The 26,466-nt window shown below is 37.2% G+C and overlaps 1 protein-coding gene across 5 annotated transcripts in view; it reads left to right on the plus strand.

Annotated features, from left to right (window-relative positions):
- Positions 1-984: 984 nt before the first annotated feature.
- LOC110053690 (regulator of nonsense transcripts 2-like) overlaps positions 985-26,466 on the plus strand; it is a 41,343-nt gene continuing 15,861 nt past the window's right edge. For 4 of the 5 annotated variants that reach the window (XM_020759950.2, XM_020759949.2, XM_020759951.2 and 1 more), the window contains exons 1-15: positions 1,339-2,396; positions 3,411-3,859; positions 5,564-5,609; positions 6,041-6,118; positions 7,371-7,446; positions 16,967-17,043; positions 17,397-17,477; positions 18,225-18,260; positions 18,636-18,764; positions 19,769-20,164; positions 21,606-21,698; positions 22,465-22,504; positions 24,271-24,335; positions 25,040-25,126; positions 25,941-26,028. In XM_020759950.2, the coding sequence (XP_020615609.2) occupies positions 3,669-3,859; positions 5,564-5,609; positions 6,041-6,118; positions 7,371-7,446; positions 16,967-17,043; positions 17,397-17,477; positions 18,225-18,260; positions 18,636-18,764; positions 19,769-20,164; positions 21,606-21,698; positions 22,465-22,504; positions 24,271-24,335; positions 25,040-25,126; positions 25,941-26,028 (1,483 nt within the window). In that variant the 5' untranslated portion in view covers positions 1,339-2,396; positions 3,411-3,668. Of the gene's footprint in view, positions 1,072-1,338; positions 2,397-3,410; positions 3,860-5,563; positions 5,610-6,040; positions 6,119-7,370; positions 7,447-16,966; positions 17,044-17,396; positions 17,478-18,224; positions 18,261-18,635; positions 18,765-19,768; positions 20,165-21,605; positions 21,699-22,464; positions 22,505-24,270; positions 24,336-25,039; positions 25,127-25,940; positions 26,029-26,466 lie in introns of those variants that run through there. The other variant, XM_020759948.2, reaches the window with a different exon arrangement.

The raw sequence follows: 26,466 nt of genomic DNA on the forward strand, positions 1-26,466 counted from the left end.
CCTTCTCTTGACGTTGCCGGCAATATCGTTTGGTACATTGATGTTTGAAGCTGAATATATTAAAGATGATATCCCAAGCGCCTTGATTATCATGGTTTTACCAAGTAGTGTTAAATCTTGTGATCTCCATATGTCTAACTTTGCTTGTAGTTTATTCATCTTAAGGTTGAAATTCATTTCATTGTTTCCTTTCTCGTCGTAGGAAAAGTAAATACCCAAAATTCTAGTTGGGCTACTAACCCATTTTAAATGTAACGGCTTGCTCTTATTATTCGCCCATTTCCCCAGCCACACAGCTTTAGTTTTCTTTATATTTAACTTAAGACCATAAATTGCACCAAAATCTACTACAATTTGCAATCCTTTTTCCACAGAAGACAGATTGGCACAAAAAAAGGTTGGTGTCATCAGCAAATTACTGACTGACTTTAATTTCCTTTTCAAACACAGAAATTCCCTTGAAATCTATACTTTGGCGAATTTTGTTAGACATTAGTTCTGCAGTTAGGATCAACAGATACGGTGAAAGTGGACATCCTTGCCTTACTTCGGTGGATGGTTTAAACCAATTTGTTGCGTAACCATTGTTAAGCACTGTACTCTCTACTTCCGTATAAAGTACCTTTATCCAATTTCTTAAGCTATAACCAAAGTTATACATCTTTAATACATTGCTTATGCATGACTATTCTAAAGTATCGAAAGCTTTCTGAAAATCTAGCGACAGTAATATAACAGAGCAATTGATTTTCTTAGTTTGCTCCATTATATCACTAATGAGCCTAATAGTTTCACCGCTGTATCTACCTTTCACAGCCGAAAGTTGATTTCGCTTAAATTAAAATTTTATCCGTCCGTTCTTTTATTGATGATAAAAATGAGCCAATCAGCGCGCGAGAAATGAAACAGCTATTGTAAAACATTAAATCGAGTCCTCTATACATTGTTACATCCAATGGTTGTATTTTTTTTCCATCATTGAAGGGAAAGATGGAAAATACCCAGTGTTTGCGCAATTGTGCAGAATTTTAGAGCCGTTTCCGAAGGGCGGAATGAAGTGCTCACCCGAAGGTAAAACTCTAATTTAACTGATCATGAGGATTTTTCGTCTTTCTTCAATCAAGGCTAGTACAAAATGTGAGGAAACTGAACTTTTGCGTCTGTTATTAGAGTTTGTGACTTTGTTCGTATGTCGTCTTTGTGATATAAAGCCTGAAAATCTGGTAGCGTTACTTTTCCCCAGAAAAATTGATCCGAACATAGTTGAAATTAGTCCACAGTCTGTCAGGCAAGGCATTGTCACAGAAGAGCACGTTTTATTTATTTATTTTTTTTGAGGGTTAACAGTTTTGTCCGTCACTGAAATGGAACGAGAGAAATCTTCATCCCTAATGACTGCTGTGGAAACAGATGAAGCAGAGGAAGAAGTGAAAGCACAAAAACTCACATGGGAACACTCAGAGGCAGTAGAGGACTTCCCTTTTTCGGCATTTTGCTTCACACCCGCAAACATAGATCACGACTTAATTAATAAGTAAATTGATTGATTGGCTGATTCATTGATGGTTGGTTGAATTCTTAGAACCCAGAGATTGGACCAGCAACTAAAATTGTTTCAGCCATTTTATACAACAGAATCGCCTAAAAAGAGTCTAAAATAGTGTCACCTATAGCTTGTATTATGAGTGACAGAATCCTTCAAAACGTTGGCAAATGCAGCGGCTAAAGGGAACTGTCGTGAATATTTCAAAACCTTAATGCTGATGGATAACTAATTTTTAAAAGAAAGTGGTAAATAAGTGCACCGAAGCTATAAAACAAAGTATATAATGGATAACTCATGCACTAGGTTGTGATATCAAATTGACGACGCAATGTTCAGACAAACACACGCATGTACATCCACTCAGACACACAGACAGGCTCTTAAGCCGACTGGCATTCATGCTTACATTTTGATCAATTTTTTTCCTGCTAATAGTTTTGTCTTCTTCCTCTTCTCCTTCCTTTTATTTGAAAAAATCAAAACAAAACAAAACAAAACAAAACAAAAACAACAACAACTGAATGAGACAAAACCATCAGCAGGGAAGGCAGTTTCTTGAACTACATAGGAACAAAGAAATAGCAAAACACCCCTTTTTGCTGTCAAAGAAAGATAAATTAAAATGCCACCTTTGCAACTGTGACAGAATGACTGGCTATATCTCATCTCGTTTAGAATCACATCAAAACCTTCCGGCCATAGTTTACAGTATGTATGTAAATTTGTTTGTTTTAAAAGAATGCTTACTTAAGCAAAAGTCTTTCTTTGTATTCCAGGATGGCTTGATGTTTCGTTGTTCAAGTTGGTCCCAGTTTAAGGATTGGAAGAACTCACGTCTTCTGATCCAAGGGTACTACTGGTTGTTCCAAGTCTCAAGTTTGCTAACACTGTTTACCTTCAATAATTTCGTCTTGTTTAAATGAGTTTTGAAGTCGACATTTACGGTATTTGAAGTAGTTTCGTGGCATATCAAAACCGAAAAAAAAAAAAAAAAAAAAAAAAAACGAAAAAAACTACGATCATTGCTGGCAATAGAATAAGACCATGCTATTGCGTGACGATCTTAAAATTATAATGGTTTTTGTTATAAAGTTAGTCAGAAAAATTATCCAGATTCAACACCAATCTTCTGTTTACCGTTAGCTATACTATCACAGACAGTCTTGCTGGGGACAGTTCCATGTAGTTCTAATAAACAAAGCCACTAATCGATTGTTAAAATCAAACCTTGATAAAAGTAGGCTTGATATCACGTTTCCTAAGGTGAGAAAATTATACGTTTTTTTGCTGTACATCGAAACCAAACAAACTTTTTGGATTAACCCTGTCATAACTGTTAAGAAGAGTCCACTGAGTGCTGCGACCTCCAGGGGCTTTTAATTCACAAAAAAAAAAATTACTTTTGCGCGCCTTTTTTACCTATGTTTTACGTCTAACGGCTAAAATTTTCCAATTTTTACGCCCAGCAGCTAAATATTTTGCCCGTCTTACAGCTAACGGTTAGCCCAATTGAGATCCTCTTTCAACTCTAATGGGGAAAAAGTGGACGGGGGTGTTCGTCGGAAGTTTTGAAAAGAATCCGCAAGAGGTACCAAGATCCTGTACATGTTTTGTGGGCGTAGCTTGAATTTTTTTTCACCCCTAAGAGGTACCAATTCAAAAGCAACACATTATCTCCTGTCATTTTTGTCCGGCTCACCCGCTGCGCGTTTTTAACCCCTAACAGGTAGAAGAGCACCCCCGTCCCTTTTACCCATCCCTCCCCCCCCCCCCCACACACACTAATGTAGAGTCAGTAGTCAGTTTCTTTTCTTTTTTTGGTGTACAAAAGAAAAAAAATAACCGTTTTTGTCATCATTATTAGCGAGATGCTCCGCACCGTTTTCATTGTGTGAACTTCAAAATGAAAACCGAGAAGCTCTGGGAACGATGACCGTTGTCAAGGAAAATAATGAAAAGAGTCTGGTGTCTAACACAGCACCAGGTCACGAAAGCTGAATAACTCACGGAAAGCTTGACTGCGGAGGCGTTAAAAAGATGGCGGATGATAACTTTCCTTTACTAGCGCATTGACCCACTTTTCCCTCGATGTCGAAAGGAAAGAAAGCGTTATTGATCGTCCATGAATGAGGAAAAAAGCAAGGCAGAATGTGGGGAAGCGGAGCAAATTTCTGGAGGCAAAAAGTGCGTGGTGCGAAATTGTACGCGCGAAGCGGTGGAAAGCTCAGACAAAGTAAAGAAAGAGAAAGCCCAAAATTTTATCAGCCCGACTCCAGAAAATGAAACTGGTACAAGTATGGAGAAAGCCAAAAGGTATTTAACGGATTAATGTAGCGTTTAACCCAAAGTCTAATAATGTGCGTATACGGCCAGGCCTAGTTCAACAAGAAACAGCTGAACATGTTGTAAGGTGACTCAAATTGATCGTATCAACTGCAGCAGTTCGCCTCATTTCCGTTTACTGGCTGAATTTTCCACAGCTTAGCAGTTGGTTTACCAGGATAAAATGAAAAAATATAACGGTAAAGGTTATTTTTATTCATGGAAAGGGTAGTAAAGTTGCTAATGCTGGTTCCTGGTATATTCCAAGCTTTATATATTAAACAAAGTTTATAAGCACGAAAAATTACTTTGGAGTAATCTACTCTCGATGTGTTTTCATTTTCAAAACAGTTTCGATTTTAAAATAAACGATTATACATGCTGTGTTTATTGTACTAATTGGATCATTTCAAGTGTGACTGTACTCGAACCTAAATTTTACGTAGGAGATTTGTAATGCATCAAAGGAGAAGGTATATTGCAACTTAGTAAAGATGGTTTATTTCTGAGCTGGGGTTTAAGCTTTATTTATTTGTATATTTAAGTTGTTAAAGAAGTAATAAGAAAAAGAAGCCATAGTGGATTACCATGAGGATGTAAGGGTTAAGTATAGAGAAAGCCAGTAAACAGGTCTTTTAAAAGACTTACAGCATAGAAGAAAATGGTTCCAAAGGTTAGCTTCAAAAAATAGTGAATTTTACAACCTGTATGTGGAGTGTTCAAGAGCCACTACAATAATAACCTGCTGGGCCTTTGTTGGCAGTGGATCATTTTGTTAAGGGTCAGGGTTAGGGTTAGGGTTAGGGTTCACTGCTTATTGCAACTGGACAATTTTTTTTTTTTTTTGAGGGGGTTGGAGGAGGGTAAAGCAAGTTCATTTCTGGACGTTAATGCAAGGCACTTTTTGACCAAGTGAAATGTCCATTTTAAGGTGGCTTACTTCAGTTTCTCCAAGACTAGGTAGTATGCGCTGTGATCGCTTGCCAGATGTCAGAATTAGTCGCTCTAGCAAAAATGATGCAAGTAACCCTAGGAAGAAACGAAAACAACTTCAGCACTTGCAATCATGTTACACCTGCTTTCAGAGTTATGTGCATAGCGACTATCTTTCAACACGCCATCTTTCGACGTGCTATGTAACCTGACCTATGTCAGACATGTGTTTTAAGATGGACAGCTTTTGTTTCAAACAAAGAGATTTGAACAGAGGTGCAGTGAATCTACGACTGATTATCACAGTTATATACACAGTTTAAGCAGTTATGAAATTAAATCCCGTTCAAGCCTGAATTTTTTTTTTTTTCAGGCTTTAAAATTTTTCACAGCAAGTTGTGTGTATAACTTCAATTATCAATCACGTCTTATACATGTATCTTTCTCTGCAGTTCAAATATATGATCTTTTATATATTCGCTTGTAGAGGCGCAGTGACTTATGGACAGGGTGTTGTAATCCAGATCAATCAGAAGACCTATAGCCTGGAAAGGGGTCTTTGAGTGTTTCTAAGCAAGTGCAGTTATTTAATTTTCTTTGCTGTGGTGAAAAACTGATTCCCCTTATTACCATTTTGCCTGGCTGATGTACATTTATTAATGAGTTACTGTATCTGTCTGGCAAACATGATCATCACCAGAATATGACTTTTGCCTCATGTCCTGTAAAAAGTAATAATTAAGCAATTTGTTTTCATTTCAGCGAGGAGGAGATGAAGGCTGCCATTAATGAGTGCAGGGATGATAAGGTAAAATTTACAATGTCTTCCTATTGTTTTTTGGGAACATCCAGGTCCAAAGGAATACCAGGCTGATAAATGCTGTGTCCACAAGGAAAGGTCAAATATTAATTCAATGCACTTGTTGTATATTTCACATACTTTATTTGAGGTCCAGTGGATATTTGAAGCTGATACCAAGTACAGTGTAACTGATTGTTTATTGATCAATGGGTATAGTAGTCATTTCATAAAGTTAGATGGGCTGGTTTATTGTCTGGTCTAATGAAATACAGATAGAAGATCCTTGGGAATTCTGAGTTTGGATTGAGGGGAGTCTTAACCATGACCAAAACATCTTTTGTGGGAAAGGTATACAATGTACATGTAGATATTAATAATTTTCAGGAACAATGCAATGGGATTTCATTCAAGACAGTGTCATAATTTGTATTTTTAAGGACACAGGCAATGTGGACAGTAACAAAGGGAAGGAAGAGGAGGACGAAGAGGAGCTAAGAAAAGAAGAGGAAGAAATGGTATGCTCAAGTACATGTACATGTAGTTCATAACATGCTACGAATAACAACTGATTTTGCTGTGTTATATAAACTGAATATTATGCAGTCTTTAGTGGTTGTATTAATCTACTTAAAAAGGGCATAAGCATGTTTACGCCAGACCTGCAAATTTCACCACCAAGCCTCGTTTTGGAATTGTAAACTTAAAAGTTTTACAACAGCGAATTCCTAGTGCAGTGTACAGCGGCAGATCCAGACTTTGAGCTAAGGGGGAGGGGGAGGGGCACGCTTTTGTTTTACTTGCCCTGGCAGCTTTTCTTATTTCAGTCATTTCTTCTTTTTCCACCCAAAATAAGGGGGGCCCCTCCCCTAGATCCACCACTGGTGTAGTTGAAAAGAATTCTCACACACAAAGAATGAAAATGCAAAACACAAACGAAGCTTGGTGGTGAAATTAGCACGGCTGACATCAACATGCATATGGGTTATTAACAAATTAAACAAAACCAGATTAGCTTTTGTTAATCAAATCAAACCGTATCAAATCTACATGTATTTATTTGACTGAGCGCAGTTAACTATAATACACAGATTACAATGTAGATCATTTATCACTGACATTAAAACTGAAAACTGAAAATGAAAACTGCACAGCAGCTTGAAAATCTTGATAAACCTGTGATGTGAGTGAGAGTCATGGAAAATGTATTTGCCTAGGAATCTGATACATGTATAAATTGTACATTGAGAACAGAATACCTGCCAAAAATTCTTCCTGCTTCCAAGTTCAAAAAGGATGATACATAAAATAGCCAGACTGTTGATTTTTGCACCTGTTCATTTGTAACATGTACTTCTTCACAAGGTGTATTCATGTACATTGTACACGACTGGGTATTGATAATAAATGTTGAAATACAAAAAGTAATGTAGGTGTATAGTCCATGCAAGTCTTTGAAGGAGCTGGTGACTTGCATCAGGTGCCAGCTCATTTTGAAAAGCCTGGATGCTACTAGGAAAATTCATTTGCTCTGCAGCTGATTGTTTTCAACTGATTGTAATGAAATTTGGTTGTACTTTGCACACAGTATAATAACTATTATAATTCCTTGGAATGCTTCTAAAGCAGTCAACAATCAGTTGAAATGTCAGCCGAGTGGAGTTGTAGAGTTCTGTTCAAAAGAAGGGGAAAATGGTGGGAATTACCTGGTCATGCATGAATGTCAAGCAGTTTACTGTACACGTGTAATGAAATTATTTGCACATGCAGAAACAATCCTTGAAAGAAGCACAAGAGTGGGTTGAACAGAAGCTTGCTATGCGAGAGAAGAATCTGGCTGCCATAGGTTGGTCACATGCCTTATTTTATAGTTACTCAAACTGACCATGTTTTCCATCTGGCACTAACAGTACAGTACTAGTCAAATGTAAGTTGACATTTTCTTTTGTGAAACAAGAATGCAGTCTTGAGGCTTGAGCTGCATGTTGTGTGTTTGGAGACACTTGTAGAACTTTGAAGGATCTTGAATAGGTATTTTCTTGTCGTCCTCGACAAGAAGATTTTCCTGTTGGGTAGATCTTACTGGCCCAAAAAGTAAGGACCCAGGCAACTCGTCTTCCAACTAAATAAAATAAAGTAACCCATGTCTTGACCAGGGCAAGCAAGATTTGAGAGCTGCTTGTCCGAAGGGCAAGCTAGAATTCAAGTTTTTTTCAAGCCCTGTTTTGAAGAAACAGTTTTCAAATACTGATCTACATGTACTTCTAACAATATCAAAAAAGTATCATGCTTTGCATCCAAATTGTTGGTGTGGAGTAGGTTTGTAACCAGATGGGCATCCAGTCATCCTGTGGACGGCCACTTTTTAAAGAAAATTGTTCTATTTTTCTCATGTTGCCTTATAAATGTTCATTTGAGCAGGTCCTATAGCGCATTTTGGACACCCACTTTTGAATCCTGGCTGAAAGCCTGGTCTGGAGTTAAACTCTTGTAACACAATTACAGTTGAACTTTTACACAATGGCCACCTTGGGGAGAGAGGAAAGTGGCCATTGTAGAGAGGTGGCTGTTATGGGGAGATAGGGGTGTAATATGACACCTGCTTGTTTCAGTTATGCAATATTTTTTTCAAAAAATGTGTATTCTAACATATATAAAAAAACAGTGTATTAATGAAACAGAAACTTATGGTGGCTCCATATAGTTTTACGATCACACATACGCTGAGATGACAAGCTTATAATCTGCACAGACTCTTACATGTAGGAAAAGTAAGTATCTTTTTATATTTTATGACATCGACACAGGGTTTGGAAAAACTTCTGAAACTCATTAATAATTCATCAAGTTAAAACAATGAAAATCGCAACCGTGAAGGAGGTTTGGATACCCGTTCTTAATTAGCATAGATATTGACGATTTTACTTCTCCATTTTCTCCTTAGTTTTTGTTTCGATTGAGAAGACATATCAAACACTCGAGACAGTGTTTCATCGGCTATCCAAACACCTCGAATTTCGTCAAAAATGTGACCGTGAACGGGAAAATGTATCTTAACGCTTATCCGTTAAATGGTCGCTAACGGACGGATAGCTAACGGATAGTTAACGGCCTTCACATCATTCTAACGTTTTGTCCTAACGTTCTAACGGTTATCTAATTGTGCCTAATGGATGATCAAAGCGTTCTAACGCTCTCTCCTAACGTTCTAACGGCTAACTAAGTATGCCTAACGGATGAAGAACACGTTCTAACGGTTGCACAATTTGATCCTTTGCCCATTGGGTAAGTGGCAATGAAATGTTACTTGCCCAGAAGGAAAATCTACTTGTCTCTGATGACCGGACGGCACTTTTCTCAAGCCAGGCAACATGGGCACAAAAAGGAAAACTGTCAGTGAATTTTCTCTCGTTTCCTTTGGTGAAATTCCGAAAAATTTGGTAGACTGGCGATAAAATAATGTTTTGCTTTGGTTGGAGGTCATTTTTCCGGGAAATCTAATTGACCAGTTTTTCCGCAGAAGTAAAAAGACATAAATTTGCAAAAATCAAACAAACTGTCGACCCTACCTACTTCGTGTTTAAAATTCACTTCCCTGTGGATTTGATGTACTGTGAAAATTTTGGAAGATTTCAACAGAGGAAACTTACAAAAATCACAAATAAAGTCATGTAAATGGTAAAAGCCCATTTTTAATTTTATTTTGGCAGTCATAATTCAACACTAAAAGCCAAAATTTTAACAGAGGTGATAGTAAAACAGTACATGCAGGGCTCGAAATTGCGACTCACTGGTCGCCAATGCGACAAAAAATTGAGCACTGGCGACTAAATTTTCAGAACTTGTCGCCAGCTGGCAACTCGCGTTTTGTCCGACAGCTAAAGAAAACCACAACACAACTTTTGTTTTTAAATCTTTATATGAGGAAATCAATCGGATATGGTAGCTAGTATACAACTTGCCTTTCCATCCCCAGTTAAATAATGTCTGAATATTACATGATAATCAAAAAAATTGAATGTATTTCGACACATCGATACTGCGTTCACGTCGCGCCATATTGTTTCAGCGGCTTCTTCCGAAACTGGGATGGCAGGCGCACTTCAACGCCATGTGCTTTTCATTTGCCGCGAAAATGGCGGCAGATACCAATCAGTTGAAGAACTGCGTGAGCAAAAGGCGTCAAGACAAGCAAGTACAAAATAAAGAACGGCATTTCGAAGAAGTAGCAAAGGGAAAATACACAAGGGCCCGTGTTTGTCTCACAATGAGAGCCACGCACTTAAAACATTTTATGCTTCGCTTCATTTAAAATGACTGTGGAGACAACCATCACCTTCGGAGCATAGACATATCACCCGAGAACAACGGTAGCTTTATAACTAAGTGTTACTCGTGTTGTTTCTAATTGTTTTCGCTCTTCAGTTGTGACTTTTCCTGCATGCAAAGTAACATATATAATCGAGTTCTTGTGTAAGTTATATATAAAATAAGTTAGCGACCAAAATTTACGATCTGGCGACCAAAATTTTTCCGTTAGTCGCCAGCTGGCTGCCAAACAAAAAAGTTAATTTTGAGCCCTGACATGTATTTCATCATTGCTTATTGCAGTGCAGCTCAGATATACATGTGAACTACACATACGGATACAGTAAAAACCCGCATGTAAGAACCTACTTTTTTCAGAGTTTGGCAAAACAGGTTCTTGTATTATGGGGTACTTATTGACAGTTTAGGCTAAGTAGGTTCTTAATTAGGTTCTTAATTTCTACAGAGTACACATTGTTGTTGATTATCAGAAAATAGTATAAAATCTGGTCTGTCCTTCATTATAAATATTTATTGATGTACCCATGTTGCCAAAAGTCCAACAACATTAATTGATCAATGATACAGTACTGTATATAAAATGTATCTTTCCATCAAGAACAGTTCAATTTTCTAAACTCTTGATCACCTTTTTGGTTTTTGGTAAAAATATATATAAATTAAATAGTTAAACCCCACATATAAGAACCTGTTGGAATTTGTTTGGCTTAACAGGTTCTTGCATTTTGGGGTATTAAAAAAGCAAATTTCTGCCTGAAGGTTCTTAAATCCCTAGGTTCTTACACGCGGGTTTTTACTGTATTATATGCGCATATTTTGTGCATACGCATATGTCAACATGCGCACACATGCGCATATGTATGCGTGTATATGTCTCTTTGTTATGCATTCCTGTAAGTTTCTTTATCTGAAACATTGTTGGAGAAACAAAGGACATTCCTGGAATAAAAAAGGATCAGGTTACAACGCCAAATTTGCATATTGTTAAAAACGTCAATGAATGCTTAAGAGTCACTGACTGAAAATATCGAGAATGGCTGGCCAGGTTGGAAAAAACGAAAATCCTGAAACTTTGCCTAAAGAACGCTTTTAGGGAGCCACTTTTGAAAATATTATTCCGATTTTCTTAGAATTTAAAGTCTTCGAGAAGTTCGCGAAAAACGAAAATATAGCTTTTTGCCTCATTAAATATGCAAGAAATATCTGGAAAATTGACAAAGTTCTCGGTATTCGCATTGATACAATTTACAAAACTAGAACTCGGGGTAAACTTAGCATAAGAGCTTTACTTTCCTTCTTTCTAACAATAGGAAGTTTTAAGTTTTTCAAGCATTTTGAAGGATTCCGTCGGCCGTTGAAGAATTGCCTTCTAAAGCTCTTATGAAAACGGCAAAAATTGCGTAGTTTTACGGGCTTAAAACGCATCTTGGTATGTCCGATATGGAACTAAAACAAGTACTGTGCAAAAGAGTGTTGCTTCTACTATAATAATATGGAAAAAAATTTCTGGGCAATCGAGGTTCACACAGGTAAAATGCAAAAGTTCGCGACAGTCTCTTCTCAAATTTGCATAATGCGGTATGTTCAGAGAACTGTATTGTTGAGCACTCTAGTCTGTTTTTGTGCCATTTGTGGGCCTTGCTTTGTGGGAAATATACAAAAAGAGAGTTGATCCATGTCGTTATTACAACATTGTTTCATTATTTCACGCAAGGTACATAAAACTACAGACAAAGCCCAAAATATAAGTTCAAACACGCTACATGTATTACGTGACTGGCGTCACGTAATATTTATTTTCAGTTAGCTCCAATTGGAATTACTAGATTATTAAAGTTTAGGCCCAGTTCAGACGTCGTGCTTCTGTCGTGCCGAACTAAATACAATTAGGTTTGGCTGTAGCACAGCAGGAAAACAACTCTCATTCAGACGTCGTGCCAGAGTCGAACCAAATTCGGGATATACTGATGCCTCGTAACAATTCTCCTCCTAACTCCCCGTGGGAACGCAATCTCCCCAAAATACATAAATATAATTTATGAATTTTGTTTAGCGCGGCAGAAGCACGACGTTTGAGTTACTGCCGTGCCAGAGTCGTGTAGTACGGCAGAGCTTGTCGAACTTAATTGCTTGCCGAACTTAATTCAAAAGTTTGATTCAGACGCCGTGCTTCTGCCGTGCTTTTGTCAAACGTAATTCCTGAATTTAGTTCGGCACAGCAAAAGCACGACATCTGAACTGGGCCTTAGACACTTGCTTATAATAGAGACATAGCAGGGTTTGTCTTTCCCGTTTATATACACTCGATTAGTCTGCAAATATTCGAAAGGAGACTGGTCTTTTAAAGTATTTTTTAACCAGTGTGTGTCGATTTTGATCTTCATGGGAAACGGATTAATTAGAAGCACTAAATGAAACGAAGAAGTTTTATTAACGTGATCCAACTAGACCAAGGAAGCAGGTTTTCTTGAAAAATAGAGTAAGACTGCTTGATGTCTGTCCCGCGATCTGACCTCGGTTGGAATTCGGCCTAGTCCAAACGTCGAATTTAATTCATTCGCGCAGAAGATCGGAAGAAGTTTGCTTTGTTGAAGACCTTTTTAAATGCTAGAAAGCAACTGCAGCTGATGCAGCAGGATATGAATTCACGGGGACGGCGGAGTCTTTTTTCAAGTGAAAGAAAGGGGGGGAGGGGGGAAGGGAAGGTGCGGGGCTTGAAAACGAGCGGTGCCGGCGCAAGTTTGTAGAGGGGTCTAGGGGCATCCTCCCCCCAAAAAACCTTTTTAAGTCTAGGGGCTTGGAAATGGTATTTTTGATTATCCCCATGGTGTAGTTCTTAAGAAAATCAACCTAGTGGATGAACCATAAAATGACAGGTACTTTTAGTGCATTTAATTTACAGCAATATATTTTGAAGGTATTGTGAGCTTGATACATCTTTCTCAGCCCTCCATGATATCTCACGACCTTAGTACTGACTGACCTGCGCTTTTACACAAGCCTCCCGGTGTGTGGGAAGGAAGTGCACGCAGCGAAAAGGTTAAAACTATGTAAACATGAAAAGCTTCCCACAGATTTGGTACGAGGTTGTAGCTTTGTGAATTCTTAGTAAATCTGTAGTCAACCAGACTTTTTTCGTCTTCATTTCCTTCTTCTTTATTTCTTCATCTGTACCTCATACTAAAACAAAATAAACTGTCATCGTGGTAAAAAGTGGAGGGGAGTGGGGGGGGGGGGGGGGGCTTAAGCCCCAATCCCGGCTCCGCCGTCCCTGGTTCAGTTTGGCACGTGCATGGCAAGAGAACGCCGTTCGAAGCCAAGTCGCGCTACTGCCATGCGGAACGGCATTAGGCCTGCCGTGCTATAAGTACTCGCGTCGACTTTAATTCAGCCTGCTGAACTGAGTGAATGCATGGTCAGTCAAACGTCGTGCTACTGCCGCGCTTGAGTCGAAGTTCTCGATAATCGCATTGAAACAATTTACAAGATTAGAACACGGGATAAACTAAGCATATTGAAATCTTTATATTAAATCAAATTTTGAGGGGTTCTGTCGGCTGTCGAAGAATTCAAGCCCCTATGGAAACGGCAAAAATTGCATAATTTTACGGGCTTAAAAGGCGTTTTATTTTGCCCAATATCGGGTCGAAATAAATACTTTGATTAACTTTTGGTCTTGTTCAATCAGTATTTGGAACAAAAAATCTGGGCTGTAAGAGCGTGCGCCAGCAAACACAAACGTTTTTAAGGCTAGGTGAACATTTTTGCATAATTGACGAAAATTGAAGGCTCTTCATAGAATGGCTACTCGATATATTTCTAACAGTGTTGTTTTGTCGTTGTTGGTGCCTTGAATTACTTAGCCTTAATAGTTTCCAAATAATAAAGAAAGAGGGAAAATCGATGGTTAAACTGACAACCGTTTACATAACACATTATCCCCTGTCATATTTTTCGGCTCAATCCCCGTAAAAGGTACCGCGAAACCTCTCGCGGTGGACCTTTCGAAGATTAACCCCGAAAATGTACGACAAGCACCCCCGTTATTTTTATATGAGTCTCGATTTCGAACAGCCTTACTCTATTTTTCAAGAAAACTTGCTCCCTTGGTCTGTCTGGATCACCAAGATCAAAATCGAGACACATGCTAAAATTTACATTAAAAGACCAGTCTCCTTTCGAATATTTGCAGACTAATCGAGTGTATATAAACGGGAAAGACAAACCCTGATATGTCCCTATTATAAGCAAGTGTCTAAACCTCAATAATCTAGTAATTCCAATTGGAGCTAACTGAAAATAAATATTACGTGACGCCAGTCACGTAATACATGTAGCGTATCTGAACTTCTATTTTGGGCTTTGTCTGTAGTTTTATGTACCTTGCGTGAAATAATGAAACAAAGTTGTAATAACGACATGGATCAACTCTTTTTTGTGTGTATTTCCCACAAAGCAAGGCCCACAAATGGAACAAAAACCGACTAGAGTACTCAACAATACAGTTCTCTGAACATACTGCATTATGCAAATTTGAGAAGAGACTGTCGCGAACTTTTGCATTTTACCTGTGTGAACCTCGATTGCCCAGAAATTTTTTTCCATATTATTATAGTAGAAGCAACACCCTTTTGCACAGTACTTGTTTTAGTTCCATATCGGACATACCAAGATGCGTTTTAAGCCCGTAAAACTACGCAATTTTTGCCGTTTTCATAAGGGCTTTAGAAGGCAATTCTTCAACGGCCGACGGAATCCTTCAAAATGCTTGAAAAACTTCCTATTGTTAGAAAGAAGAAAAGTAAAGCTCTTATGCTAAGTTTACCCTGAGTTCTAGTTTTGTAAATTGTTTCAATGCGAATACCGAGAACTTTGTCAATTTTCCAGATATTTCTTGCATATTTAATGAGGCAAAAAGCTATATTTTCATTTTTCGCGAACTTCTCGAAGACTTTAAATTCTAAGAAAATCGGAATAATATTTTCAAAAGTGGCTCCCTAAAAGCGTTCTTTAGGCAAAGTTTCAGGATTTTCGATTTTTCCAACCTGGCCAGCCATTCTCGATATTTCCAGTCACTGACTCTTAAATATTTTGAGTTTTCGATCACTCCGCAAGTTCACTGACGAACTACTGTTTATTAACACTTGCTTGATCTTTAGCTGCCAAGAAGTTGGGAAAAAAATTGAAACAGTCACTTAAACTCATTATTTTAACAAATTGTTTGCATTTACTTACTATTACGTGTATAAATGTTTACTTTGCAATTTATGGCTCTGAACAACTCACCGGGGCAAAGAATTATTTTGGAAGTAGTCCTCATAGTTTTTAAATGAAATAATCACCTATGTCTCTACATTGACTCCCAGTTAATTTTGAGAATGGTAAATTATGAAACTACAAGGAAGAGTTTTGTGTTTCGCTCGCATCAGCAAATCGTTTGTGAAATGTTTCTTGTCTGAAGCATTCCGTGGCCTAGTCGAAAAAATGAGATCTCCGGTTCTATTTGACACAAATCATTCATTCAAATGGTAGAAATACTCATTTCTTGATGGGCGAATTGTTTATTTAAGTTTCTATAGCGCGCCACTCATGTGTAGTCAATTTTTCGGCAAGGAAAAGTTCTCTGTATCGGCAGGTGTCAGCAAGTCGCTTGCAAAATGTTTATTGTCTCTGCAGTCCGATAAGATCTCCTGTCAAAAAAAGTATGTCTCCGGCTCTGTTTGGCACAAATTGTTCATTCAAACGGTAAAATAACTCTTTCCTTGATGAAAGAATTGTTGATCAAAGTTTTTATAGTGCGCTGCCCACATTTAGTTCATTTTCTTCAAGGAAAAGTTTTGTGTATCGGCACGCTTCAGGAAGTCATTTGCAAAATGTTTATTGACTTCACATTAGTTCCGACTAGATCTCTCATCGAAACTGAAATGATATCTACGTTTCTATTTGGCACAAATCATTCATTCTAGCAGTTACATACTCTTTTCTTGATTGAAGAATGGAGTGTTTATCAAAGTTTCCATGACATGCGGTTTACATTGAGTTTACAATTTTTTCTGTGAGTAAAAGTTCTGTGTTCTGGCACGTGTCAGCAGGTCACTTGCACGCACCATGTTCATTTTCTTTTGAAAAACATTATCTTTTGGTAGTACTTGGCACAAATTGTTTGCTCTTTGATGATGGGGTTGTTGAAGCTTCTATTCCCGGTTCTATTTGACAGAAAGCAGTAAATGGTGTGCCCAATTCAGCTTAGTCTCATCTGAAGGCATATGCGCGTATCTTGTATATGCGTATTCAATATAAATAAAAATCTCTCTCACTCTGTGCCAAGCTGTCAAGCCATTGAAAACAACAATGACCTGTTAAGAAAAGAAGAAACAATACCTTAGCTCAGACATACTTATCAGGCATACGCGCATATACTGTATACACGTATGTGCGTATATGCATACGCGTATTCGGCTTACGCAAATTACGCGTATATTTTGGTTTGCACTTATCTGAGCCGCACAGTACATGTAATAAGTCTGAGAGGACTGGGTGCGAAAATGAATGCAAAAACAGCATTCAAAACATAACAATAGTGTGTGCAACACAACAAATGATTACCTTATGGAGCCACCTTAACAGGAACTGAGTCCAATGATGCATGGTAGAGGTCAAGTTTGATGACCTTTTAGAATAATAAGGTGGGTTTCTGTATACACCTTTCATCAGTTGTTGGTTAGCTGGCCAATGTCAAGAGGTTATTTTGGCAGTTGGGAGGCATTTTAGAGGCCATTACTGTTGTGAAGAGGTGGCTGAGAGAGGTTAAAATAAGAGTGAATGTACAGTACATGTACTGTATGGACTGTCCTCTGGGACCAAAAATAGTGGCCATCTTAGAGAGGTGGCTGTTATAGAGAGGTGGCTGTTAGTGGAGGTTCAACTGTATATTGCATTGGTTGGAATGGTGGGTTACACTATTTAGGGCTAGGGTTGAGTGAACAAAATTGACCTACAACATAGTATCATGCACATTGATATTGTTTAATTTTCAGATCAGCGACCTGAGGAGTCTTACTTTAAAGGAAAGGACTCTTCAGTGAAGAAAAATTCTGCATTTATTAAGAAATTGGTATGTGCAGGGCTGAATTTACTAGTTAGCTTCATGTACTTTACTTTGTAGGTTCAATATGCATAACTTAATAAAGTCTGCCTCTTGGCCAGATTGGCTTACATGTACATGTACATCACTGATGAGTCTTATCGTGGTTTCTCCCCTGGGAAGCACCTTGGAGTTTTTCCTAAAAGAAGTTACCACCCCAGAACAATTAATTAAAATTGCACTCATATACAACATATACCTATCTACATGTATCTCAAAGTTCTTTAATTTGCTCTCTTCTTGATTGTGAATTCAAGGTGAAAATGTGAGCCATTAGTAATTAAATTGCTTGACATATGATGTCTTTTTGTTTCCATGTTTAGAGGACCATTACAGAGTCTCAGCGTGAATCCTTGGAGCAGGAATTTGCTGGTTTAAACCTCTCAAGATATGTTCAGGAAGCAGTAAGCACGGCCTTTTGTTAGTGAAAATGGTGATAATAATTATTTGATATGATGTAAGCCCAGTTTGAAGTACTTATAAGTCAGGCAATGTGAGTTCCTTGACCACAGGTGGTAGAAAACACTGAAAAACTTTTCAGAGCTTTTAGGAAATTCTAACAACTTTATAAATGAAACAAATGTTTTGAGGAAGGGTGGGTTAAATACTGAAAGTGCACACTGTACAATGTAGTTTCTACAATGTTTTGCTGAAGATTCGTATCAGTGTATTTTGTCTGGAGTTGAGAATTAATTCAAAGCATGCATAATGACATTAAGTAAAAAAGAGAATTATTATAGTGTAAATTTATATGGAAAAGCTTGGGAAAACATGAACTGAGGAAAATACAAGAAACATTTCTGACAGGTAGTATCTTGTCTCTTTCAAGTTTGTAATAGCTGGTTGGTAAAAATCCAAATTTAGGAATGCTAATAGTAAGAGCAAGTGAACAGATACATGGGGGGATTGTGCATTGTTTGTGCATGCCAAGTACATAGACCCAGTACTTGGCTGACTGTGCTGTTTGTATCTGTTCTGAATTTTCCAAGAATTGATTTTTCCTTTTGTTTTACTCATCATATATTATTGTGATAAAAAATTACTCACAAGTAACAAATTTTTGCCAGTTTGTGGCTTGCAAGCTGGTTAAAATGTTGATGTTGTGGCTCCATCAAGGCATTATTTTCAATTTGTTTCTTGTTTTTCAACAGGTTGCTGCGATGGTTGATGGCTTGGTAAAATTGAAGGTTTGTAGTGTTGTTTAAGTTGCAAATGACAAAGAAAAGCAGCTAAAATGGCATCTATACTGTCTAGTACATGTAGCTGCTTACTGAACTGTAAAACTTTAGATACTGTTAGTAGTACATGTAGCTTTGGGTGAGTATTAAAGCATTGAAATATTTTCTAGTTTTAGTACTTAGACACTGTAAAGCTATATCATTGCTATTAAGATGGTTGTTAACGTTACCTTAATTAATTACCTGCATAAGTTTCCTTTAAGTAAGGAAAAAAAAGAAACAATAATTTGACTTAAGTACAGAATGTGAGAAGGGAGATTTTAAATGGTCTGTATTTTTCAAAGGGTTACAGTTGTGAACCGATTGTTGGTTTTGTTTTTAAAGCTTGCAGATGTGAGATGTGTGGCACATATTTGTGGCTTGATTCATCAAGTGTATGCTGACTTCAGTGAACCTCTAAAAAAGGGACTCCTGAAAATGTTTGATGGCTACGGTGGGAAAGAAGAGGAGAAGGTAGGGTAATCAGTTGTTTCACCTGATAGCTACATGTAGTTGTTTGCCTGATGTCAGTTTGTCCAAAAGTCTGTTCACCCGGAATGAAAGTTAAAAGAAAGATTTACTTAATTTCTCTTTTTCTGTCTGAGTGTAAAAGACAACATTGTGGGCATAATGAAACGAAATCGCACAAAATAATTAGGTTTATATCTTGTTCTTTAACCATTCACTATGGAGCTATTGGTCTAGGCAAACTGGCATCAGGTGAAACTACCGCAATACGAAGGATGGAGTAAATTACTGTTGGTATTGTATTTTGTGTTATGTTACATGGCGTAAAATTGATGGTGTAGGATAGACTTTCTCAAAGACCTTGCAGTTGTACAGTGGAGGTACATGTAGTCCTAGCAGGAAGGACGACTAACACTGAATCACCTGCAACATGCCAAATTATCAAGAGGAATTTTACCCCTGTGTGGTTCATCTAATCAGAAGCATGAATTTTAAATCATATGCCAGTCAAACAAGACATACATGTACATGTACAAATTTATGATTGCTAAGACATTATAGTCTGGTCAACTTTCACATGGCTGTAACATGATATTGATTAATCTTTAAGGGATGCATACGTACAATATCTTACAATACTGTACATGTAAATACATGTAGTTTATGTTTACACTTACACAGACAGATTTATACGTTGGGAAAGCACAAAGCCAAAATTGTGCAGTGACGTAACTTGGCTTTCTTGTTATACATACATACATACATAACTTTATTTCCATACGGATTTCAGTGTAGCATGGGAGTGCTGATATCTCTGAATAAAGAAACAATAAAATAACAATTACCTATGCTATCAAATAAGTCTAAGTTAATAACTACATTAGTATGAAATAATTGAAAGAGATCATTAACTTTTAAAAAAAGCTAGCATTTTCAAGATGTTCTATCTTTGACTTCTCTCAAATTTGGGTACTATATTAAATAATTATTATTTATGTTGATTTCCACAGCTGGCAAATGTGAGTAAATATCGTGTCACCCTGAGACTGTTAGGAGAGCTGATCATTGGAGGAGTCTTTCCAAAACTGCCTGAAGGCATTAAGATACTTAGCACCATCCTTAGTAACATTGTTAATTGTGACAAAGAAAGCCATGTATATGTGCAGGTCATCAGCAGCTTTGCTCGTCACTGTGGCGAGGACTTTGCTGGTATAACATCTCGGAAGCAAAGGTTGATGGCTGAGAAACACAAGGTTGTCTTTCCAAAGTGCGCTATAGTTCCTGCTGAAGATCAAGCTGCAATTCAACAACTGTTATTGACTTACTACAAGTCACTGGCCAACCATTTACTCAAAGCACACAAGGATCTACAAAACAGAGAGAAGCAAAACAGGCAAACTTTAATGGTACATAGAACTTATTTTTATTAACTTGTTGATCTTAAAACAGCAGAATAATACCTGTAAGGATTGGCCAGTAGGGGCCTTTAGACTAGATACATTGTACATTTACATGTATATACACTGTACACTGTAGCTAGCAAAGCTGCACTATCAAACTTGGTATACACGTTCCATACATAAGTGTGCATCGTAATCCAATGATACACACTCGGGGCATGAGCCAAGTTAACTCGACCTTATTTCCATTGGCCATGTTATAAACAATTGATTCATGCTTTTAGTTGTGCATGATTGAGTTATGATGAATTAGGGAAGTTTGGAAAGCAGTCAAGAAGCTAGAGTTAACCTTGGCTCAATCTACCTCAATATTTTTTGCTGTGTTGTTTGAGGAAAGCTTGTTGTTGCTGTTGTTGTTGTTTTCATGCACACATGTCATCTCTCTGGGTTCTCCTCCCTTGTGAGTCAACGTTAATTAATTGGTACATGTTAATTCCAATTTGAAAATTACAGGTCCTTTACACTGTGGTTATACTATTGAGTTAATCAAACCAATTATTAATCATCAAAACGAGAGTCAGTTTAAAGCTGACTCATGTGTCAGAAGAAAGTTCAACAGCAATTTAGTTCGCAATATTATAAGCACTTATGAGTCAACATTAATTAATTGGTACATGTTAATTCCAATTTGAAAATTACAGGTCCTTTACACTGTAGTTATACTATTGAGTTAATCACACCAATTATTAATCATCAAAACGAGAGTCAGTTTAAAGCTGACTAATGTGTCAGAGGAAAGTTCAACAGCAATTTAGTTCACAATATTATAAGCACTTATTAAGCTTTTATGTACATCAGATTTCACTTCCTTTCAGTCAATATGCAAGTTGAATTACAAAGCAGTTAACTGGTTTATAGTTAATGTATTGTACATGTATACATTAACAACTGCATTGCTAAATGGAGGTTGGATGCCTGAGACATCCAGGAGCTTCCACTATTGGCAGCCAGCTCCTAGATGAAGATTGCTCTCATGGCTGGCAAATCCTGGCAAACTGAACCATGATCCCCCACACGGAAGGGGAGACAGGCACCCATCACACTGAATTACATGTAACAGAGGAAAGAGGGAGGGAAGGGAGGGGGAATGCTCGAAGACATGCTCCTAAGAAAAACAACACTCACTGTAAACGCTATGGCTGTGAAGGCTGCCAACACGTCATATCTCAGTCCAGGAGCACATGGAGTCCTGGTGCATGCACATATCAAAACACCCCTGACCACTACGGGAACACAGGTGCTCTTTGTTGTTAACTCCATTAAATTGCATTTAACTGCATCATACAGTACAGTTATGTTGTCCACATTTTGTTGTCCTGTGGTTGTTTGGTCTCAGTTGTAAACTGGTTAGTATTATTAATTATCAAATTTGGTGATTTTACTTTAGACCAAAGGTGAACTGCATCCAGAAAGAAAGGAAGCATTTGAGAAAGCACAGAAAGCTTATGAGAAGCTACTGGCCAACACATCTTCTTTAGCAGTGAGTACAGTAAAAAAAAAAAACAATTAGCAAAGCGTAGTCACTATTGTCTGATGTAACTTAAAGTACTTTTATCTACACTGTAGTAAACTAATCATTCTTGTGCTTGGTGGGTCAAGTCTAAAAATATATTTAAAATTTAGTACTTGTAATGTTAGATTACATGTGCATGTAAAAGGAAGATAAGAGAAATAACATATACAATAGTCTGGATAGCTTGGATGTGTCTGCAGACATGTTTCGTGAAGCAAACAGTACCTGTTTTCTGAAAGAACAGCTAGGAAAACTGTGGCCTTTTGGAACAGATGATGTCCAATATGTGAGCATATTTTTTAAGTCAAATGAAAGCTAGTGTATTTATTATCCTTGAAACATTTTTCTACAGTGTAGACACGCACAGTTTTGAAAACTGGGGAATATCATTTGGATATTTCCCAGTTTTAGCTGGAGCTTATTAAGGTAGTGATACATTTAGACCAATCATGCGTGCGCAAAAATATTTGATGGATAATATAAGAAAAGTCATTAATAAGAAAGGTTGGTACATATATTTACAATGATTTATAACAATACTATAATCAAAATGATGCAAACAAGATTTTACCTGGATTTGATATTTGAGATGTTTTCAGGTCATACCAAGTTCATAGCAATTTGTGTAATGTGTAGTTTTCTTTTCAAAGCTTTTTTTTTTGGCATTTTGCAACTAAGAATTAGATTCTTCAGTTAAAACTGGTAATAACATGTTCTGTTTGTGTTTTCATAGGATATACTTGATGTAGACATGCCTGATTTGCCACAAGATGGTATGTAAGTTTTTCTCTCTCTGCCCTGGGGCCTGTTTCTTGAAGGTTCTGAAATGTTTTCGTAACCAGAATGCCATAGCAAAATCTTGAACCTTATGATTACAAAGCTGTTTTTTTTTTTTTTCATGTATTCTTAATATGAACAGAGGTCCCCTTCATACAAGAAGTTTCAGTCGTATACACTTCTCCCTGTTTAGATACAGATGAACTAAAAATGGCTTTATGGGCCCGAAAAATTTCCGGGGCTTTCGAAAAATTGGGTCCTTGGTGCATAAATGGTTACAGTCAAATTTAACGCTTGGAGATAACCCTGTGATGGACCAGCATCCCATCCAGGGGGGAGTAGAAATGCTTCTAGTTGCTGAATGTGCTACTGAAACCGGAGAATATTAAGCCCCAACATTATGAGCCACTTGTCTTGTGTGTAGAAGAGCACTTTTTCTGTGTTTTTGTAGCCTCATCTAAACATGAGGGGGATTTGGAGTATTTGAGAATGTTAAATATGCAAACCTGAGACCCATCAAGGGTTTGCATAACTTTCCAGAATTCTAACAATCCTGAAATGTTTAGATGAGGCTATGTAAACAGGAAAAGAGTATGTTCTGCGGCATTTTGTAATAACTACGCATTTTGTAATACCTTACGCATTTTGTAATAAAAGTTGCAGCACTTTGTAATTACCTGCAGTATTTTGTATTAAATGCAAACGACGCATTTTGTAATAAGAGCTGCAGCATTTTGTAATAAACATCAGTCTACGAAATTTGTAATAACGTGGTGACGCAAATTGTAATAAGTCTCTTCACACGATAATTTCACCAAGCATACAGATTGGCTGGATTCCCTTCAACACCAACCTGATGGAAAATCAGTTATTATATTATTGCAGGATTTTTTAAACTGAATATGAGTACAGTATCTGCATGGGTATTTGTACAGTAGATGCACGCGATTTTTTAGATAAGTTCTTTTCTCTCACTTTTGTCCGAGTCTTGGAATCAAGTTAGGTTCACGAAAAAGAAAGTAATAAAACGTCAACATTTGTGTGACAATGGGTGGAACTATTTCACCTGGTGGTATTCCATTCTCCATTATGAAGATTTAGGAAATTTTTAAGGAATTGAGAATTTTATTTTCCAAAATTTATACAACTCTCAGACTAAAATTATGCCACATGCTTATTGAAAATATAGATTTACATAGAAGTATGTGGGTTGTTTAGCTCCCAATATCTGCTAAAAAAGAGCACTTGACAAACTATATTAAGCCAGTGTTGAAGGGAATCCAGCCAATCTGTATGCTTGGTGAAATTATCGTGTGAAGAGACTTATTACAATTTGCGTCACCATGTTATTACAAATTGCGTAGACTAACGTTCATTACAAAATGCTGCAACACTTATTACAAAATGCGTCATTTGCATTTAATACAAAATACTGCAGGTAATTACAAAATGCTGCAACTTTTATTACAAAATGCGTAAGGTATTACAAAATGCGTAGTTATTACAAAATGCCGCAGAACAGAGTACATTGCTTTTTTAAAATGTTTCTTAAGAATATGTACAAATCTAAAGCATCGCAACCATGTCTGCATACTGTACTCTCAGCTAAACACACCTATCAACCAATGAGAGCGCACATATAGTGTAGTACATCCAATATTTAAAAATGTACATGTATACCAGTTAATATTTACATGTAAAGAGAAAATTATATGTTGATCTATTTACTGTTAACTTAATACATGTATGTATCTGACTGCAGAGTTTGTACAGCAAGAGGCTGGAGGCAGCACAATTGATGTTTTTAACCCATTTAGACATTCAGAGGTAAGGGCTAAAACTTAAGGGCTAAAACTAAGCTTAGATGGTCTGTATGGGAAAATCTTGCCTGAGGTCATGAGTACAGACCGAACACATTGAGGTCTGTACACACAACTGATGTCAAGATTCTCCCATACAGACCAACTAAGCTCAGTTAATAAGATTTTTATTATTAATTATGGCAAACAAGAAAAATTTAATTCTTTTAATGTAACTGGTTTGTACTAGCTGACATTTTGCTTGCAAACGGCAATGAGCTAAACTTAAATCTTCAAAGTTTGCTCGTCCTCTTTGCTTTTTTTCCGATCAGGCTTTTTGGCAAAATGTAACCGGCCTAGATGCCGGTCTAGATGGGAAAATCTAGATGGTGGTCAAAATCGATTTCAGCCAATCAAATTCATGAATTCATTAGTTTCCTGTCCTTGTGAGACACTGCCATATAATAAGTACATTTAACAGTACTTTGGCAACACCATCTTGTGACCACCTTGACTTGCTTTTACATCTCATCTAAGAGTACATGTAGTTTGAGTAGTTTCATAATTATACTTTTAATTATTAATGTTTCATGTACATGTATAGTCATAGAGAGCAAGATCAACCATGTGGTCAGTAACCAAACTTAAAAAGTTCTGACTATAAGATTAATGTTAATGAGGTGTAATAATTATACATGTAATGGAATGTTCAATGGTTTTCTCTTCAAACAGTATGATGGAAGTTCTGGTCTGTGGGAAGATGAAGAAACAAGGATCTTTTATGAAAATCTCAGAGATCTAAAGTCTTTTCTACCAGGGGTAATGTTAAGTTACTGACTGACATTTAAATGCACCAATCAAGGCTGGTTTTCACTAACGATGGAGTTGTAGTCAGAGTCATAATCAGAATTATAGAGCTACACTGTATACGATCTAGTGAAAATCAAACTGACAGAGTCGGATGCAAAACACCCATTCTGCTCATGACTCTGTTGATTACGATCTAATGAAAACTAGGTTGTCGGAGTCGGAAGCAGAAGCAGAATAATAAACCAATCACAATTTTTTCAATGTGATTGGTTGGTTCGTCCACTTCTGCTTCCAATTCTGGCAATCTAGTTTTCATTGGATCATAAGCGACAGAGTTGTAAATGGAATTGAATGAAATGGAAATGTTCTGATTCTTCCAACTCCATCTACGTTGAGCTTATGACTCTAATTTTCGATTTTCACAAGGTCAGAAGCACTCTTATGACTGCGACTACAACTCTGACTATGACAAGTAAAAGTTCCAGCATTTGGTATTTGTTTACCTGTACAGTTCGCTCTCTCAAACATCAACTGGTCAACTGGTCAAAGGAAATGTTTTTTTTCTTGAAAAAAAAAAAAAAAAAAGAAAGTTGGCATGCTTTAATTTTCAAAACAGCCACACTCTATAACACAGACATCTTATAGAGTGGTCCCATTTAGGATATCCACCAGATGAATCACTATCCAGTGGATAGCACGGTTTGTTTTGGTAACACTTATCTGCTAGATGCAATTTACACAGTGGATAGTGTTATCCAGCCTTTTTGAACAGCCAGTAGGTGCCTGATGTACATGTACAGCAATTTTTGGTTCTGCTTTTAAGATCTTGTACAAAGATGAAGGAAAGGAGGAGGATGATGACACTACTAATTCTGCTGAGGATGAAAAATTGGACATCCATGACATGGAAAGTAAGCAACATTTCCTAATTCTGCTCCGATACACAGTTGTAGAAACTGCAGCTACAAATCATTGTGACTGCAAACTACATATATATACCATGTATCAAGAGGGTTTAAAATCATTATGAAGTTCTGGTAGGGAGTGAGTATTACAAGAGGTGACTCAAAAATATCTAGTTTCAGTTGTAATGAATCCAGTCAATTTATTTGAACAACTCAATCTGTTGAAATGTACTTATGGCACTGATGACAACCAACAACTTTGTAGAGTTTCTGTAATTCATGTCCATTACTTGTGCTTTTATCTACGTCACTGACAGAATACATGTAGGCTTTTGTCTGGCAGGGATTATAGTTGGTTTTTAAAGTTTGTCTTTTGCTGCCTTAGTGATGCGCTTAATTATAATGTAGCAGGGGGCTATGTAATTGTATAATTATATTTTATTT

This window comes from Orbicella faveolata, unplaced genomic scaffold, assembly GCF_042242905.1.
Source record: "Orbicella faveolata isolate gen_17 unplaced genomic scaffold, um_ofav_v1 contig_4, whole genome shotgun sequence".
NCBI classification, from domain to species: Eukaryota; Metazoa; Cnidaria; class Anthozoa; order Scleractinia; family Merulinidae; genus Orbicella; species Orbicella faveolata.